The sequence below is a fragment of the Onychostoma macrolepis genome, chromosome 02, assembly GCF_012432095.1.
Source record: "Onychostoma macrolepis isolate SWU-2019 chromosome 02, ASM1243209v1, whole genome shotgun sequence".
Classification (NCBI taxonomy): Eukaryota; Metazoa; Chordata; class Actinopteri; order Cypriniformes; family Cyprinidae; genus Onychostoma; species Onychostoma macrolepis.
In genome coordinates this window covers 9,348,413-9,367,159 of record NC_081156.1, presented here as the reverse complement: position 1 = coordinate 9,367,159, position 18,747 = coordinate 9,348,413, and the positions used below count along the sequence as shown (strand labels likewise).

The following is an 18,747-nucleotide window of genomic DNA, read 5'->3' as shown; positions in this document are numbered from 1 at the left end:
CAGCTCCAGTCGTAGACAGGACACCAAATTATGTCCACCTACAAACAACTGAAACAAAAGGCTGATTTTTGAGAGGTAACTGTAAATTCAGTCACTGTTCTGTCATGTGAATAAGCAGCTATTCACCATAGCTAGTTTCTCCAGCGATGCATCACACTACGTTTGTTAATCAGTGAGCATCTGGGAATTAAACGTTCTAGTTGTGTTACAGGGGTCTCCAATCCTGCTCCTAGAGGGACAATATTCTGCATAGTTTTGCTCCAGCGCAGTTTTCCTAAACACAGGTTTGTTGCTACACATGATATGAAACTGTCCTGATCCATGAGGTCATCAAATGCAATAACAAAAGCATGACAGTGAGGCAATTTGATGTACAATAACATTTAGTTTTTTTTAAAGGTGCCATAGAATGGAAAACTGTATTTACCTTGGCATAGTTGAATAATAAGAGTTCTGTACATGGAAATGACATACCGTGAGCCTCAAACACCATTATTTCCTCCTTCTTATGTAAATCTCGTAAATAAAAAAGACCACTGAAAAATAGGCGAATCAGTACACAACACCAACTGTGATGTAACAGTCGGGATCACTAATAATTACGCCCCCAACACCAGCCCATGTTCTAGGCCGGCCGCCAGCCGAACCATCAGAAGTTCTGCAGGTATTGTGAAGAAACAAGCAAGGACAACAGCGAAAATGGCAGATCATGGAAATAAATGTTATGTTCCAGGCTGTGCAGGGGATGTGAAGTGCAGGGATGGGTTGGTGTCTGTATTCAGAAAGGCACGGAAAACAAATAACGCGTTCTAATATAATAATGCGAGCCACTAAAGGGACATGGTTAGCTGCTTGCTAGCTGTTACATTACAGTACATAAGATTTCACTCACCACATAAACAGAGTAAGGAGAGATGACTGAGGATGACGGCGAATGATTTACAGATCCTGAGCACCACTGACAAGCATCTGATCTTGTGAAATGTGTGGTAATTCTGCCATTCCATAGTATAAACAGAGTTTGTGCGATTGCAAATCTCGAAAGTTGAAGTAAAAAGCGTCCGTGCATTTGAAAGCAGTTTCAGTGCCCAGCATATTAAAGGAACACTCCACTTTTTTTGGAAATAGGCTCATTCTCCAACTCCCCCAGAGTTAATAAGTTGAGTTTTACCGTTTTTGAATCCATTCAGCCGATCTCCGGGTCTGGCGATAGCACTTTTAGCATAGCTTAGCATAGATCATTGAATCCGATTAGACCAGTAGCATCGCGTTCAAAAATGACCAAAGAGTTTCGACAGTTTTCCTATTTAAAACTTGACTCTTCTGTAGTTATATTGTGTACTAAGACCGGCGGAAAATGAAAAGTTGCGATTTTCTAGTGCGATTTGGCTAGGAACTATACTCCCAGTCCGGCGTAATAATCAATAATGATCATGCTACTGGTCTAATCGGATTCAATGATCTATGCTAAGCTATGCTAAAAGTGCTATCGCCAGACCCGGAGATCGGCTGAATGGATTCAAAAACGGTAAAACTCAACTTATTAACTCTGGGGGAGTTGGAGAATGAGCCTATTTCCAAAAAAAGTGGAGTGTTCCTTTAATAGCGGTTCCCTGATGCCCGCGTTTTATATACAGCATAATTACCCGATGATATAACTGCGAGAGAAAGTGTTGAAATATATATTTTCCTCCATGTTACCTTCCTGCTGTTTGAGGTACTGCAATGAGCTGCACTGTGAAACAGCCAATCAGAGCAGAGCTCAAAATTATTATTCATGACCCTTCCAAATAAGCCAATAACAGACCATTTCATTGTAGCTAGAAATCCTAGGGTTGTAAATGCAAATGTAAAACTTTTTCTGGAGAATTTTTGCCCTTACCTAAGCTACATACCTTCTATGTAGATATCAGAGAACAATTTAAAATATTGTATCAATGCATTCTATGGCACCTTTAAGGGATTCAAGCAAGTTACTAATGACCTTTTATGTTACAGTTTTCCAACAGCATGGTCTGAATATCCAGCAGCACAGGCCTCTTTTACTAACGGGTAGGTTTCCACTGTACATAAGTATATAGCCCCCTCTACCGATAATAAGCAGAACTGCTAGAGTTATACTCATCTATTACAGTAGAGGTGCGGCTTCAGGGGAGATATGTATTTATGTGTGCTGGGAAGCAAGAAAGAAATGACTTGTGGAATTTTTGTGGAATATTTTATAGATATTGTGTAATATATATAAAATATAAATATGTTAAAATTAAACTCAGGCTACTCAAAATGCATTTTATTTTTTAAGATTGATATTTTATGATATTTACAGATTATAATATGTTTACTATTAGTCTGTTCTGCAGCAATTGTAATTCATTTTAGTGCAATAATAATCAAGTTGTCTTTTTATTTTGATATTGAGGCTGGGTATATTTACTATAGTTTCGTTAGATGTGCTATCTATCTATCTATCTATCTATCTATCTATCTATCTATCTATCTATCTATCTATCTATCTATCTGTCTGTCAGTTCGGTAAAGTTGGTAAGATATTCACAGATTCGACTTTTCCGGATCAATAACTCGTGAGCAAAACGTTTTTTATGACACAAATGATGCCTCTTTTCATTCGTAGTGATGTAGTAAACAATACATTGATCTCAATGCGCTGGCGTCTGAGAGACAAGTCCTAAGGGACCGTCTGCAAAGTGCGAAACGCGAAAAACGATACCAATAAAATACTCAATACCTTCACAGTAACACATTGTAGTGTCACCAAATTTAGTTCACACATCACTGCTCTCCTGCTGGTTATACTACAACACTTATTTTTAAAATTATTGCTTTTACACATTTTTTATGATTTTTTCTATTATGAAAAATAGTTAATAACTTCACTGTAACACACTGTACTTTCACCAAATTCACTTCACACATAACTGCTGTCCTGCTGGTTATACTACAACACTTATTTTGAAAATAATTGCTTTGGCATATTTTTTTATGATTTTTTTATTATGAAAAATATGTAATAACTTTATTGTAACACACTGTAGTCTCACCAAATTCAGTTCACACATCACTATAAAAAACATCAAAATTATCCAAAACCAATTGTTTTCAAAATGAGTGTTGTAGTATAATCAGTAGGAGAGCAGTTATGTGTGAACTGAATTTGGTGAAAGTACAGTGTGTTGCATTAAAATTATTAACTATTATGTCCCATAGCAGTGAACTTATTGAATATATATATATATATATATATATATATATATATATATAAAACATAAAAATGATCTAAAAGCAATTATTTTCAAAATTATTGTTGTAGTATAACCAGCAGGAGAGCAGTGATGTGTGAAGTGAATTTGGTGAAGTGTGTTACAGTGAAGTTATTAACTAATTTGTCCAACAACAATGAAGTTTATGACTATTTTTTGTAATAAAAAGAAAATAATTTAAAAAATGTGTAAAAGCAATAATTTTAAAAATAAGTGTTGTAGTATAACCAGCAGGAGAGCAGTGATGTGTGAACTAAATTTGGTGACACTACAATGTGTTACTGTGAAGGTATTGAGTATTTTATTGGTATCGTTTTTCGCGTTTCGCACTTTGCAGACGGTCCCTTAGGACTTGTCTCTCAGACGCCAGCGCATTGAGATCAATGTATTTTGTACAGAGCAGAGGAAAGCTTGTTTTGAGGAAAACACGCTTGTAGCTTGTTTACTACATCACTACGAATGAAAAGAGGCATCATTTGTGTCGTAAAAACGTTTTGCTCACGAGTTATTGATCCGGAAAAGTCGAATCTGTGAATATCTTACCAACTTTACCGAACTCACGTGATGTGTGAATAACTGATAACTGTATTTTCACGAATATTTTATAACATCATATAAGCCATATGTTGCTTGCAAAACATGTATTTCGCTGGAAAACCATGCTAACCAGCCAAATCTGGACTCTTTGGTTATGCTACAAGTCCATTTAGCACCAGTTCAGTGTCTGTATGAGGCTGACATCTAGTGGACATTTCTATTATCTGGAAATTTACAAACACGCCTGTTGTTCCCGTCTCTCAGACACAGAACCAGGAAGAATCAGCGTAGAGAAACCGAAACTTAAGTGCTGTTGTCCTGTTGCAACTTTATATCAGCCTCACATGCAGGAAAATGGCAGAAGCCAGATTTTCTCAGGATGAGTTCTTGTGTCCGGTGTGTCTGGATCTCCTGAAGGACCCAGTGACCATCCAGTGTGGACACAGTTACTGTAAGAGCTGTATTACAGACTGCTGGGATCAGGAGGATGAGAAGAGAGTCTACAGCTGCCCTCAGTGCAGACAGACCTTCAGTCCAAGACCTGCTTTATTTAAGAACGTGGTGTTTGCTGAAATGCTGGAGAAACTGAAGAAGACTAAACTTCAAAGTGCGGTTCCTGCTGGAGCTGGAGATGTTCAGTGTGACGTCTGTACTGGAAGAAAACACAAAGCTGTCAAGTCCTGTCTGGTGTGTCTGAACTCTTACTGTCAGAATCATTTTGAGCGTCATGAGGAGTTTCATCCCGGTAAACGACACAAAGTGATTGATGCCACTGGACGACTGCAGGAGATGATCTGCCAGAAACATGAGAAGCTCCTCGAGGTTTTCTGTCGCACTGATCAGAAATGTATTTGCTTGCTGTGTTTGGTGGATGAACACAGAAACCATGACACTGTATCAGCTGCAGCACAGAGGACAGAGAAAGAGGTGAGGACTGATGAGAAATGAAACGTATGCTTAATTTATAGTTGTATTCTTTAAAAGGAAACAATAAAGAGTTCAACAACAATAAATTGTCATAGTAAATAGTAAACCTTAACAGAGTGATAAATGCTTGAAGCCTGTTTTTATGTTACGGAAAAACATATATATATATATATAAAATAAAGGAACAAAAGCTGTCACTGGGGCAGTACCTGTTTGTACCTAGGGTCCATTTTGGGACCTTGAAGGTACATATTATTACTTAAAGTGTACATATTTGAACTTAATAGGTAGAAAAGTGTACCTTTTGAAAAGGTACCGCCCCAGTGACAGATTTTGTACCTTTATTTCTGAAAGTGCAGGACAGGTTAAAAAAAGGGTATAATGGAATGCACGCAGGCAAGGTAGGTCATAAGCCCTTTAAATACAAAACCCAATACACACAATACTCCAATACACAAGCAGGAAATCACACCACAAATCAATCAATCACCTTCACTTGATACACTGCAATCACCACTCTTCTGTAATAAACTTTAAAGGGAATTATTGAACATTGCCCAATGCCATTACACTTTAAAAAGCTGTGAAATGTACCGTTGTTACCATCAGTAACCAACCAAACAAAAATAAAAAATACAATTCCAAAGAAATACAACACAATGCAATATAATACAAACGAAAACAAAATTTAAAAAAAAAACGTTTTTTCTACTGAGGGGAACGCTAGAGCCCTGCATTTCAGCCCGGGCCCGATGGGACCCGACTTTTTTACGCCTCTAGGGCCGGGCTTTGATCGGGCCAATTTTCACGTCATAGTTCAGATGCGGGCCGGGACTCGGGCCTGTTTTAGTCTTCTCCTTATTTTTATATCTTAGACATCCATCAATTAGTGATGAAAAAAATTAAAAATTGCTGAGCTGGTGGAAACAACATGAGACCGTGCTACCTCGACTGGTCAAGAGACAGTGTTTAGTGTCCAGCAGCAGCAGCAGCGAGCGGGCCTTCATTGCAGCTGAAGAGTTCTGTGTTCAAACGCACGCTATAGGCTAAAGCTTGCAGCAAAGTCCCAGCAAAAGTAATTGCCATGAATGTGTCCAGGGGAAATAGTAAGGAGATACTTGAATTATTTACGAATAAAGTAAGGTTCGTTCGCAAGGATCAAGTTGCCGATCCTGACTCGTCTTTAGAGAGAAATGCATCTTTATGGATTATGATGATAATGAAAGAGTTTTTGTTTTCAATTTGTTTTATTTTGTTAAGTAGTAATTTAAAGCTTTCTATGGATATATTTGTCATGTCTGTGAGGCATGTATTCGCACATGCGATTTATTATAAAAGCACAACGTTTTGTCGATATAGTGAGTGCACACAAATAAAAGTAGACCCTTTACAGTTCCGAATGATGTATTATTCTTACCTTTAAGAGCAAAAACGACAGCATAACTGTCCACTGAAAAAAATGCAAGTGATCGCGCTGGTGTTTCCATGTCCTGCAAAGCGCGCTTTAGCTTCCACTCTCTGCACAAACTACTGGATACAGCGCACATTTATCTAAGTATAACGTCTAAACATTGTTATGTGCTTGAACTGGTTTATGTCTATAGATTTTATTTTAGGCAAGTCGTGATGATTTGAGAAGGCTAAATTGATCAAACATAGACTATGATCAGCTTGTATGCCGCTGGCCGCTTGGTCGTTACTTTAAAAAACAAAAACTTATATTTAACTAACAAAAAATGCTCCAAATGTTTTTTCTAAATTAATGTAATAAAAAAACGAAACGAAATATAATCCCTTTGCCATTACATACAAAATTGAACTATTTTAATAGCTGAAACAGTATTATAATATGATTTGGGAGAAGGGGGAAAAAAGACCGGGGCTCGGGTCCGACTCGGGCCAGTAGTTCTGATAAGCTGTCGGACACGGGCCTGCCTAAATTTGAGGCCTGTGCAGGGCTCTACCAAGGGGGATTCCCCTGGAACGTGATTGAATGCGGAACTTGATCTGTATGGAGGGGGACACAATCCAACCTCAAAACCTATCGAATTTTCATTCCCCTGCGCTGAACTGAAATACTGTGCTAGTGGCACTCCATTAATGGGGTCATATGATGCGATTTCAAGTTTTCCTTTCTCTTTGGAGTGTTAAAGGCTGTTTGTGCATAGATAAGATCCCTGAAGTTGCAAAGACTCAAGTCTCAAAACCAAAGAGATATTATTTTATAAAAGTTAAGACTCGACCACGCCCTCCTAAAATGGCTCATTCAAACACACCCCCACATGTCTACCTCACTGTGTGGGAAGATTTGCAAAACACCGCCTAAATGTATACGCAAAGAAAGAAGGCAGAACTATTATTCTCGCTGTAGTGTTGTTGCTGCCGCCGGGCCATGTCCTGGAGACGCTGTGTTTCGTTGTGAAAGCAAAAGTACTTTGTTTGGGCTTCCGAAAGGGGACACAACTAGAAATCAGTGGTTAAGTTGTATTTACAACACTGTTCCAGAACAGTTCAACCCAAATATTAGAATGTGTGCAGCGCATTTTACGTAGGACTATTTCCTGAATCTGAAAGAGTAGCCTACAATGCTTGCTTGCACAAAGGCTGTTTCTATAAAGTGGAGCAATTCCAACTTTGCAAGGACAGTCTGGCGCTTCTGACTCACAGCCTGTAAGTAGGTTTTCTTATTTAAAGAATTTGCCACTGACGATTCAAATGCGAGTTTTGAGCAGTGTAGAGTAGTGCTGCTTGTTTGTCGTTTCTCCGATCACAAATGCAGACATGGTAATGGATACGCGATGCAATGCGACGCGTAAAAAGACAGTACAAGTCATTATAATCAGTAATTATGTCCCCACTGCATGCAACAAATGCCTTGTTTATAATGGGTTTTATTGTTTTTGTGTCATCGTGCCGGGCCACGGCATCACAATATGTTAAGGGGCGTAACATTTTCATCTCACGCGGAATTTATCAATCCATGCCCAAGCATCTAGAGACTCATGTGAACCACGCTGAACTGATCAGATATTGCTTTTAATTACCACCGGAGTCTTCAAACCCTCCAAGCTATCCGCGCTGACAGATCTACAATATCGCTGGCAGGCGACGGCGGAGAAGATGCGGAAGACGCGCAGATGTTGCCGTGAGGTTAAAGAAGGCTCTGGCTTCGGGCTGCTCTTTCCGTCCCATGATGGTGCGGTATTCGCTAGACGCAGTCTGGTGTCTGCTGACATTGCAGCGATCACAGAGTTACATTTGGTGTATTCAACCACATTCGACGGATTTATCTGACTGGCCTCCGCGATGCATCTCCCCGCGGATTTGGCGAAGGAAGGCCGACAGTTGCTTTTTGCGTTCACTTTGCAGACTTTCGCCGGCCCAGCTCAGGATGGCTCTTGCCAATGCCCACTCTCTAATCAATAAAACCGTCATTTGCAGTGACTTCATTAGCTCTAACGTGTTGGATTTTTTCTTTGTGACAGAGTCCTGGATAAAACAAGGTGACTTATCTCCTTTTTCTGAATTAATGCCTCCCGATTATGAATTTCTTAATACTCCCTGTCTAACTGGTCGAGGAGGAGGACTGGTGACGATTTTTAGAAATACGCAAATTGTTATCCACATCAAATTTTACTAGATTTGAGGTACAATTAATCCATCTGGACTCTTTTAAACTTGTTTTGATCATTTTAATTTATCAACCACCAGCAACCAATGACAAATATATTGCTGAACTTGCTGATTTTTTGGGTAAAGTTCTGACTAAATATGATTTTATTTTAATGCTGGGTAATGTTAACATTCATGTCTGCTGTGCTGCTAATGCCTTGGCTAAGGACTTTTTAAATCTCATGTCCTCTCTGAACTTTGTGCAATGGGTAAATGGCCCCTCTCACTGCCTCGGCCATACATTAGATCTGGTCTTGACCTATGTTCTGTCTATCGCTGACATTGAGCCATGTAATGCCCCTCTTTCTGATCATATACCTGTATTGTTCACAGCTCTGTTGCCTTCTCCACCATGTACTGCATTATCTCAAGAGCGCTGGTCACGTGTTTTAACTGCACAGTCCAGTGATGATTTCTCTGACATGTACTTGGAGGCTCACCAACCTCTTACTTTAGATCCTGTTATCTCTAACATGAATGTTGAGGATCAGGTATTGCACCACGCAAGCTTATTAATTTAAAGCACAAATCATGGATGAATAGTGATATTCGGGCGCTTAGACAGCAATGTCGCCAATGTGAACGCAGGTGGAAGAAAGACAGGCTTCAAGTGTCCTATGAAATGCTGAGGGACTCATTGCGCACATTTCAAAAGGCTACTAAGGCTGCTAAGGCACCTAAGGCCAAACATTTGTCAGAAATCATTGCCAAAAATTCTCATTGCTCCAGAACACCATTTTCAACTATTGATTCTGTGTTAAATCCCCCAGTGCAGACATTCCCAGAGCTTTCTCCTTTATTATGTGAAAATTTCCTCAAGTATTTTGTAGATAAAGTAAATAGTGTTAAGGTTCAGTTAGCTATTATGGTAAACCCCGTCTTAGATCCCGTTTTATCCAATATTCAGTGGAGTGAATTTGAATTAGTCTCTGTACAGACATGCAGAGAAATTACCTTAAATTTAAAATCCACTTTTTCCCCTCACGATGTCATGCCTTCACAATTTGTTAAACAAACATTTGAGACTATTGGTTCAGATTTAGTGACTATTATAAACATCTGTCTTCTAACAGGGGTTGTACTGGATTGTTTAAATTAGCATCTGTATTACCTATTCGTAAGCCTTCACTCGATCCTGCTGTTCACTCAAATTTTAGACCATTTTCCAATCTCCCATTTATATCGAAAATTTTTGAAAATTTTTTATGTTTGCAATACCATTTGAGTATCAGTGGCATTTCTGATGTTTTTCAGTCTGGTTTTAAAAGGTTGCACAGTACAGAGTCTGCCCTTTTGAAGGTTTTTAATGATATTTTAATTACGACTGATGCAGGTAATATTATGGCTTTAGTGCTTTTAGATCTTAGTTCAGCATTTGATTTTGTTGACCACAGTATCCTGTTGTCTAGGTTGGAGCATTGCATAGGTATTAGGGGCACTGTACTTAACTGGTTTCGATCTTTTCTGTCCAATAGAAGATTTTCAGTCAGCATTGGCAAGTATTCCTCTTCAGTAGCGCATTCTACATGTGGTGTTCCCCAGGGATCAATTTTGGCACCGATATTGTTTTCACTGTATATGTTACCCATGGGATCTATATTTAGGATATTTGGTGTATCATATCATTGCTACACTGACGATACTCAGCTCTACATGCCACTTAAACGTGATGATAATTCTGCTGTAAATCAATTAACTGCCTGTCTCCTTGAAACGTGGCTTACAAATAATGTTTTACATCTCAATAATGATAAAACATAAGTTGTTCTGTTCGGATCAAATGGCAAAACTGACTTAAGCACAATTAATTTGGGCTCTCTTACCCCATATCAAGTCCACGATGCTAAAAATATGGGTTTTACACTTGACTGCAAACTAAAGTTAGATAAGCAAATTAATGCCACTGTGAGCTCTGGCTTCTACCATCTTCATAGATTAGCGAAGGTTAAACCCTTCGTGAGCAGGAAGAGTTTTGAGACTGTCACACATGCTTTCATATCCTCGCGACTCGATTATTGTAACTCGCTTTACTACTTCAGTTGGTTCAAATTGCGGCTGCAAATGGGCACATATTACACCTATTTTACACTCGCTGCACTGGTTACCGCTGCAGTACCGTATTGAGTTTAAAATTGTGCTTTTTGTGTACAAGGCTGTAAATTTTCTTGCTCCTCAATATCTTTCAGAGTTCCTTACTGTCCACAATCCTGTCAGATCACTGAGATCTCAGACTACACATATGATGTGGGTTCCCAGAACAAGACTAAAATGCGGGGGAGATAGAGCATTCTCTGTTGCTGGTCCCAAATTATGGAACACTCTGCCTCTATCTATCAGAACTGCTTCTACAGTGTCTGAATTTAAATGTATGTTAAACACTCATCTTTTCTCTCGTGCTTTTAATGATAGGTGATTGGGTGTTCTAAGGTTATATGGATTTTACTGTTATATTTAAGCCTATGCAATACTAATTGCAGCGATTAGGTCTGTGTATTTTTTAAATGTTGTAATTAGGTTTATGTTTTATGTACAGCACTTTGGTCAACTTAAAGTTGTTTTAAATGTGCTTTATAAATAAACTGAACATTGAACATGGGATAGCTGGCCAATCAGAACACGCCTCGCTTCTCAGAACGATGAGCTTTGTAAAAATTGGCTCGTTTCAGAAAGGCGGAGTATAGAGGAGCAACAATAATGTACAGTATGTGTAAAAAAAAATTGTTTTTGAACCTTAAACAGCATAAACACATTGCATTACACCAAATACACCAAATAATGTTCTTTTTAGCAACGTCATATGACCCCTTTAACATGTGGCATTCGCTCGTACAAATGGCTAGTCGCCCTCTAATTTACATCACCAGATATACATGACCTACTTTCCTATGTGCCACACTATGTGCCACAGTGGTGACGTCACGAACGGGGCCATTTCAAATCCTGGCGTTTCAAAAGGGTAGAAAACAAAAACTCATATTTTAAGCTGAGGAGTTAAATTTGAGATATGAAATGTGAAATATGTTATTGTGGAGTAACCTCTTACAGTCATGGCCAAAAATATCGGCACCCTTGGTAAATATGATCAAAGAAGGCTGTGAAAATTAATCTGCATTGTTTATCCTTTTGATCTTTTATTAAAAAAAATTCACAAAAATCTAACTTTTCATTGGATAATAAGAATTTAAAATGGGGGGAAATATCATTATGAAATAAATGTTTTTCTCTAATACACATTGGCCACAATTAACGTCACCCTTTTATTCAATACATTTTGAAACCTCCATTTGCCAGTTTAACAGCTCTAAATTTTCTCCTATAATGCCTGATGAGGTTAGAGAACACCTGACAAGAGATCAGAGACCATTCCTTCATCCAGAATCACTCCAGACCCTTTAGATTCCCAGCTCCATGATGGTGCTTCTTCTCTTCAGTTAACCCCACTCATTTTCTATAGGGTTCAGGTCAGAGGACTGGAATGACCAGCAGAAGCTTGGTTTTGTGCTCAGTGACCCATTTTTGTATTGTTTTTGAGGTTTGTGTTTGGATTATTGTACGGTTGGAAGATCCAAACATGGCCCATTATAAGATTTCTAACAGAGTCAGTCACTTATTGATTTTTTATCTGTTGGTATTTGATAGAATCCATGATGTCATGCGTCTAAACAAGATGTCCAGGACCTCCAGCAGAAATATACACCCACAACATCAAAAATACAGCAGTATATTTAATACACTATATTAATATTATATATTAATATATATTATAATAGGACACACGTCCTCTTCCAGGCAGTTTTGTAACATTTTATGTTGATTGGAAATTCTTAATTATTGCTCTGATGGTGGAAATGGGAATTTTCACTGCTCTAGCTCTTTTCTTAAAGCCACTTCACTAATTTGTGAAGCTCAATTATCTTTTGCTGCACATCAGAAATACATTCTTTGTTTTTTCTCATTGTGATGGATGATTAAGGGAATTTGGGCTTTGTTTTCCCTCCTATTTATATTTCTGTGAAACAGGAAGCCATGGCTGGATAATTACATGTTCATAATCACCCTGGTGTGCTCAAAATTGTGAGTATGAATGGGAATATACTTCAGAGATATTTTACTCGTAAGAATTTTTAGGGGTGCCAATAATTGAGTATTGTATTTAAATAATTAATCATTTAGAGAAAAACATTTATTTCATAATGATATTTCACCCCATTTTAAATTCTTGTTATCCAATGAAAGGTTAGATTTTTTTAGAATTTTTAAAATAAAATGTCAAAAGTATTAACAAAGCAGATTAATTTTCACAGCCTTCTTTGATCATATTTACCAAGGGTGCCGATATTTTTGGCCATGACTGTATATGAACAAATAACAAGGACATTTTCAATTTGTATTTCATAACCACTAACGTTCCAAAAAAATATTTTTAGCTTCTGATCCACTCCACAAATATTGGATCCACACAATCTTTTTATAATGATTTAGTGGTATATTGTATGTAATTTAACATTTTTTCCCTCAACAGAGAGATTTTAAGGAGATGCAGCTGAACTGTCAGCAGAGAATCCGGCAGAGAAAGAAAGATCTCCAGCAGCTGAGAGAGGCTGTGGTGTCTCATAAGGTGAGTCTGGAGAAGAAGAGAAGTTTGTCTCAGTCTCAGTTCAGACTCACTGAAGCCTGAATCACTGTGTGTCCTAACAGCGCTCTGCACAGACAGCAGTGGAGGACAGTGAGAGGATCTTTACTGAGCTCATCCGCTCCATCGAGAGAAGCCGCTCTGAGCTGATACGGCTGATCAGAGATCAGGAAAAGCAAGCAGTGAGTCGAGCTGAAGGACGACTGGAGCGACTGGAGCAGGAGATCAATGATCTGAGGAGGAGAGACGCTGAGCTGGAGCAGCTTTCACACACACAGGATCACATCCAGTTCCTGCAGGTAACACACATCTAGAAGAACAGGGTCAGAATGGACTTGAGCAGATCCTGCTGTGACACCAGGCTCACAGAGAAACATTTCATGAGTGTGTTATTATATAATCATCAGTCAGACTCTCATCTGATCATATTCTTTTGAAAGAAACGAATGGTTTTCAGCTGTGGAAATCTTGCTCAAATGGGTCTCATATCAGAACTTTTCTTTCACTTGTATAAGCGGTGTCTCTGTGTGGAGCTGATGAGTTTGATTTGTGTTTTCTGTAGAGTTTCCAGTCTCTCTCAGCTCCTCCTGAATCTACAGACGTAAATGATGATCTCTTCAGTTCTCTCGTCTCTTTTGATGCTCGGAGAGAATCTGTTCATCAGCTGAGAGACATACTGGAGGATTTCTGCAAAGAGGAGCTCAAGAAGATCTCAGACAGAGGTAAAGTCCTGGGTCCTCATCAAGAGTGCCTAGAAAAGGTTCTATATTTTGTCCTACGAATGAAATTTACAAATGAAGTACAAAAAAATATTTTTATTTATCAAAATCAAAAATCATAAAAATTCTAAATTTATCAAACTTGTGCACGCAGTTCTTACGCACACCAGTAAGTAATCATCGTTGATAAATCCCACATGTTCTTAAGCACCATGCTCGTTCACGTTCATGGTTATTTGCATTCAGAAACGCCTCCAATGAACCATATATGGTGACAACACTTCCTTTATCATGTGAATGTATATGTTCTCACCAAAGTCATGGCAAAGAAAGAAAAAGAAAGAAGCCATTCTGTGCTCTCACTTAGATCAGTGCACTCTTTGAAAATGCATTCTCTGTGCAGCACATGGTTCGCCAAATCTTCCAGCAAAGCGAGGTCAGCCATGACCATATAGCTATCAAATCGAATTCCCAACTGTCCTTTATAGCTTTTCACACTAATTGTGCAAATGTTTAGCTTGAAATATGAAATTAATAATTGAGTATTTGCAATTAAAGTACACAGGACTCATGCGGCAGCACTTTCTTTTTGTAGTATCACCATTCTACCACTAGATTCTCTGCGTAAGCATGCTCAGAGTTGTGCTTATGTTTACATGATGTTTTATTAACAAAGTTCGGGAGGAGCACGTCAGATACTTACAGATACTTAGATACTCTGGGCTCGGAGCCCTTACCCAGACAGCACGCCAATTACGCATTACTATACTCCGGCTAATTATATGTAAGTGTGAACTTGTGAAACACATTCCTACATATAAGTACAAGTTGGTAGATCCCACACTTTGCATGAAACTGTTCTTACGCACTCATTACACACACATCTGTGCGTACACACTGTTGATAAACGAGGGCCCAGGAGATTCATTTGCTCTCAGAAACCAGTCCATCATCATCTCATATCATGGAGAACATCATATTAGAAATGTGTTAGGAATGGATGCAGGATCATGAGAATCACACTGTTCATGTCTGTTGATTTCCACAGAAACATTCACCAACATTGTTCCCAGGACCAGGAACCACTTCCTACAATGTAAGTCAGTAAGAAAACAAGCAGAAAAACTCACTGAGTGTGTTCATGTTCTTCTGTAGAAGGAGAAAGAAGAGTTTTATAATTGATGATGTAAATGATGATTAGCACAGATATCTGTTCATCTGTACTGAGACACTGATGATACACTGAACATGAAGAGTTCAGCTACATGAAAAGATCAAACAGATTCATAATTCCTGATTTTGATGTGTTTTATCTCCATCAGATTCCCATCAGCTCACTCTGGATCTGAACACAGTGAATAAACGCCTCCGTCTGTCTGAGAGAAACAGAGTGATTACTGACACTGACACAGATCAGCCGTATCCTCATCATCCAGACAGATTTGATGGTTATGCTCAGGTGTTGTGTAGAGAGAGTGTGTGTGGACGCTGTTACTGGGAGCTGGAGTGGAGTGGAGGTAAATACAGTAGTGTGTCTATATCAGTGTCATATAAGAGCATCAGGACGAAGGGACGGGTTTTTGAGTGTTTGTTTGGATATAATGAGCAGTCCTGGAGTTTGTACTGCCATCCCTCCAAATACTCATTCAGACACAATAACATACAGACTGATCTCTCTGTAAAGCCCATCAGCAGTAGAATAGGAGTGTTTGTGGATCACGGAGCAGGAACTCTGTCCTTCTACAGCGTCTCTGACACAATGAGCCTCATCCACACAGTCCAGACCACATTCACTCAGCCGCTCTATCCGGGGTTTTATGTTGGTTCTGGATCATCAGTGAAACTGTGTTGATGAATCAGAATAGACTGATGAGAGATTCTACCCATAATGCTTTGAGCTGCATGATAAATCAGTAACAGTTGTAACGTCTGTGTAGGATCAGTGATGGCTGATTATACTTTGTTTTAAAAAAAACCTTTTAGCCTTTTTACATTTGCATATAAATTACCGACCTGGCCTCACCGTTTACATTTATATGGGTGCTAAATTGCAGATGGTCTTTTTCACTATCAAAAGGATGCTAAACAGGTCGACTCTATGGGTCCCTATCAAGATTCAAACACATTCCTCAGAGGAGGGAATGACCCCCCCGTGCCAGGCACCAGACCAGTTGTCTGTCCCCACAATTTCCAATACGCGTCTCACACACACACCTAAATACATTGTCTTTATTTAGGCCACAATTAAGCAGTTATAAATGTATCTGCTATATGCATGTGTTGTATGTTTATTCCCCTTTTATATTAACTTAGTTAAAACCCTTTACTTGTATTAGTTAGACGTTAAATGCCTATATTCAAGTGTATGAGTGTATCTCTGCTTTAATATCGTCTGGAGGTTACTTTCTTGGTATCAAAATGATCTTCTCTTTATTTCTCACACAATGATGTACACTATGTGATCGTGAAATGCATCAAACAATTCTTACTATGTTTTGAATTAAAAGCTGCACTAGCGGTCCAGATCAGCAATAAAATGCAAATGGTTCATAAACGGAGACAAAGGAAGTCTCTCCTGCTCAAAATGCATGCTTCTGATTGGCCACTCCACCCACAAAATGGGTGCGGCAATGAACTATCAAAAGTTCCGAACTCAGACTAATCGACGCTCAAAACTCTTCTTCTTGAGACAAACACACACCAAAACTCTCCTCTTCAGTTTAACCTTCTGGCAGTGTTTACCTTCAAGTAACTTTGTGGACTTGCTGTGGACTTCTTCAACTCGCTCTTAAAGAACTCATCAAGAACCTCGTCTACCGCATCAAGACTCTAATTCAGCAACAAACCAATGCAAGTAACCATTTACAACTAATTAGATGCGTGTTTAAGTTTGAACCCCTTTTAAGGTGAATTATGATTCTCTGATGATTCTCATTTAGGTTGTGGTTAATTGATGTGAAATACTGCCATTCTTTGCTCTTCTCTCACTTTTCCTTCATTCTATATATATGTTTTGCTTAGTTTGTTTGCTTGTATGTTAGTTATAGTTTCATTTATTAAATCCCTTATATTCACAATTGATTGTTTCTGTGTTCCGCTCACAATTCAAAATCACTGAATGTTGCTCCTCGCTACATGCTAAACTAATGCTAGCACTGTATAAGTAGGAAGGCTATTGTTCCTTGGCCAGGAAAATAATCTTCCTAGAATAAATAATTATATTGTCTGCTCGGTGGACATACAGATCAAATAATTGTAACGTCGATTCTGCTACAGTTAATTCTAGGATCTAATCTAAAAATTTATTATTAATTATAACCAATTATAATTAATTATAAATAATTCCCTTTTAAGCTAATTTGCTACACAGTGTTATTGAGTCTCTTCTTTTCTCTTCATGACATTAATACTGCAGCTGAACTTCTGTCAGTGAAATAACATGAATCAGAATAAATGTAATAAATCCTCACATAGACAGTAAGATCAGTGTGTGTGTGTGAGAGAGTGTGTGTGTGTGAGTCCTGCTGAGTGACCATGTTTCTGTGCTTTTCTCAACCAACATTTGTTAATTAAAATCAGTCCTTTAGTTAATCATATTAATAATAATAATAATAATAATGATTAATAATTGATATTTTCAATTTTAATGAGCTATTTTTTATGATATGTTTTCAATGTTATTTCTGTTCTGATATAAATAAATCTTCTACCCACTTGATGAACAAAGGTGATGGGTTTTATTCCTCCTCTGTGCAGATCTCCAGAAGACAAATCAAGCACCTCATTATAGTTTCTTCTCTCACACTAAAATCAGTTGACATAAAAATCAGACGAGTCATAAAATAAATTAATGTTTCCCTGTGTAACCATAAAATCAGACTACTGCTTAAAAAATGAGATTCAAGACAGGAGTCAGCTGGTTATCTAATTCCAATATGATACAAAAGTGAACAAAAATGGCAGTAAATTCAAACACAACAAAGTGACAAGTTCTTCAGAAATGAGGGCATGTAACACAATCTATCCGTGTTGCCGTCTGCCTAATTTCTACTTAGTGTCAGACAAGTTTTCACCAAAATACCATATTAATGTCATAAAAGAATAAAAGATGGGAGACTATTATCAAAGTAGTACCACAACTTGTATTTCAGCTGTGATCTGTGCTGCATATCTTGATAAAACCTCAGTCCAGGAGAGAAAATAGTTCTTCACCAGCGGGCTGATCTCTTTCAGGAAGGACATGGTTTATCAGCGTTAGGATTTTGAATTGTGTGTGTTTTCTATGTTGTCTAACTCACTCTGTTAGATAGTCAACTTTCCTCCTTTGTCTGATGGCTTCTATTCCTGGACCAATTGAATTTAAGATCTTCACAGTTATTCATTATGTGTTTAGTTATTAAACCTGAATCTTTGGTCCTGTGGGGATTTTGCTTATAAGACCAAAGTCCCAAGAGTGGGTCGGGCTCCTTGAGACATTAACAAAGATATTTTATATTTTTGGGATAAATAGATGACTATTCCCTGCTCAACTTCTCACCACAGGAGAGGAATGAAAATCATCTACAGAATTAACATCACATATGGAATAGTGTCTAAAATAAGCATTTCAGGTTTTATTTTTTATTTTTATTTTTTTGTTTTGAAATTCTGGACATAGAATAAGTCTAATAGTACGGCAAGTAAGTAATACACTATTTAGACAAAAGTAAAGGAACACCTGACTGTAACACCAACAAGGACTTTAATGACATTGGTCCCTTTTTGCAGCAATAATAGCGTCTACTCTATTGAGAAGGTTTTCCAACAAGATTTTGTTTCTGTGGGATTCTTTGCTTATTCATCCAGTAGAGCATTTGTGAGGTCAGGGACTGATGTTTGATGAGAAGGTCGGGTTTATTCCAGTTGATCTCAAAGTTGTTGGACGGGGTTACGGTCAGGGCTCTGTGTTCTTCCACACCAGACTCATCCAGACATGTCTTTA

General features: G+C 38.2%; 1 protein-coding gene across 1 annotated transcript; it reads left to right on the top strand.

The window, feature by feature from the left end:
• Positions 1 to 3,884: 3,884 nt before the first annotated feature.
• LOC131521011 (tripartite motif-containing protein 16-like) lies at positions 3,885 to 17,474 on the top strand. Its single transcript, XM_058745629.1, has 6 exons — positions 3,885 to 4,742; positions 12,937 to 13,032; positions 13,113 to 13,346; positions 13,610 to 13,769; positions 14,815 to 14,862; positions 15,089 to 17,474. Exons 1-6 carry the CDS (start codon positions 4,170 to 4,172, stop codon positions 15,616 to 15,618), a joined length of 1,641 nt encoding a protein of 546 aa, XP_058601612.1. The 5' UTR covers positions 3,885 to 4,169; the 3' UTR covers positions 15,619 to 17,474.
• The last annotated feature ends 1,273 nt before the right edge of the window (positions 17,475 to 18,747 follow it).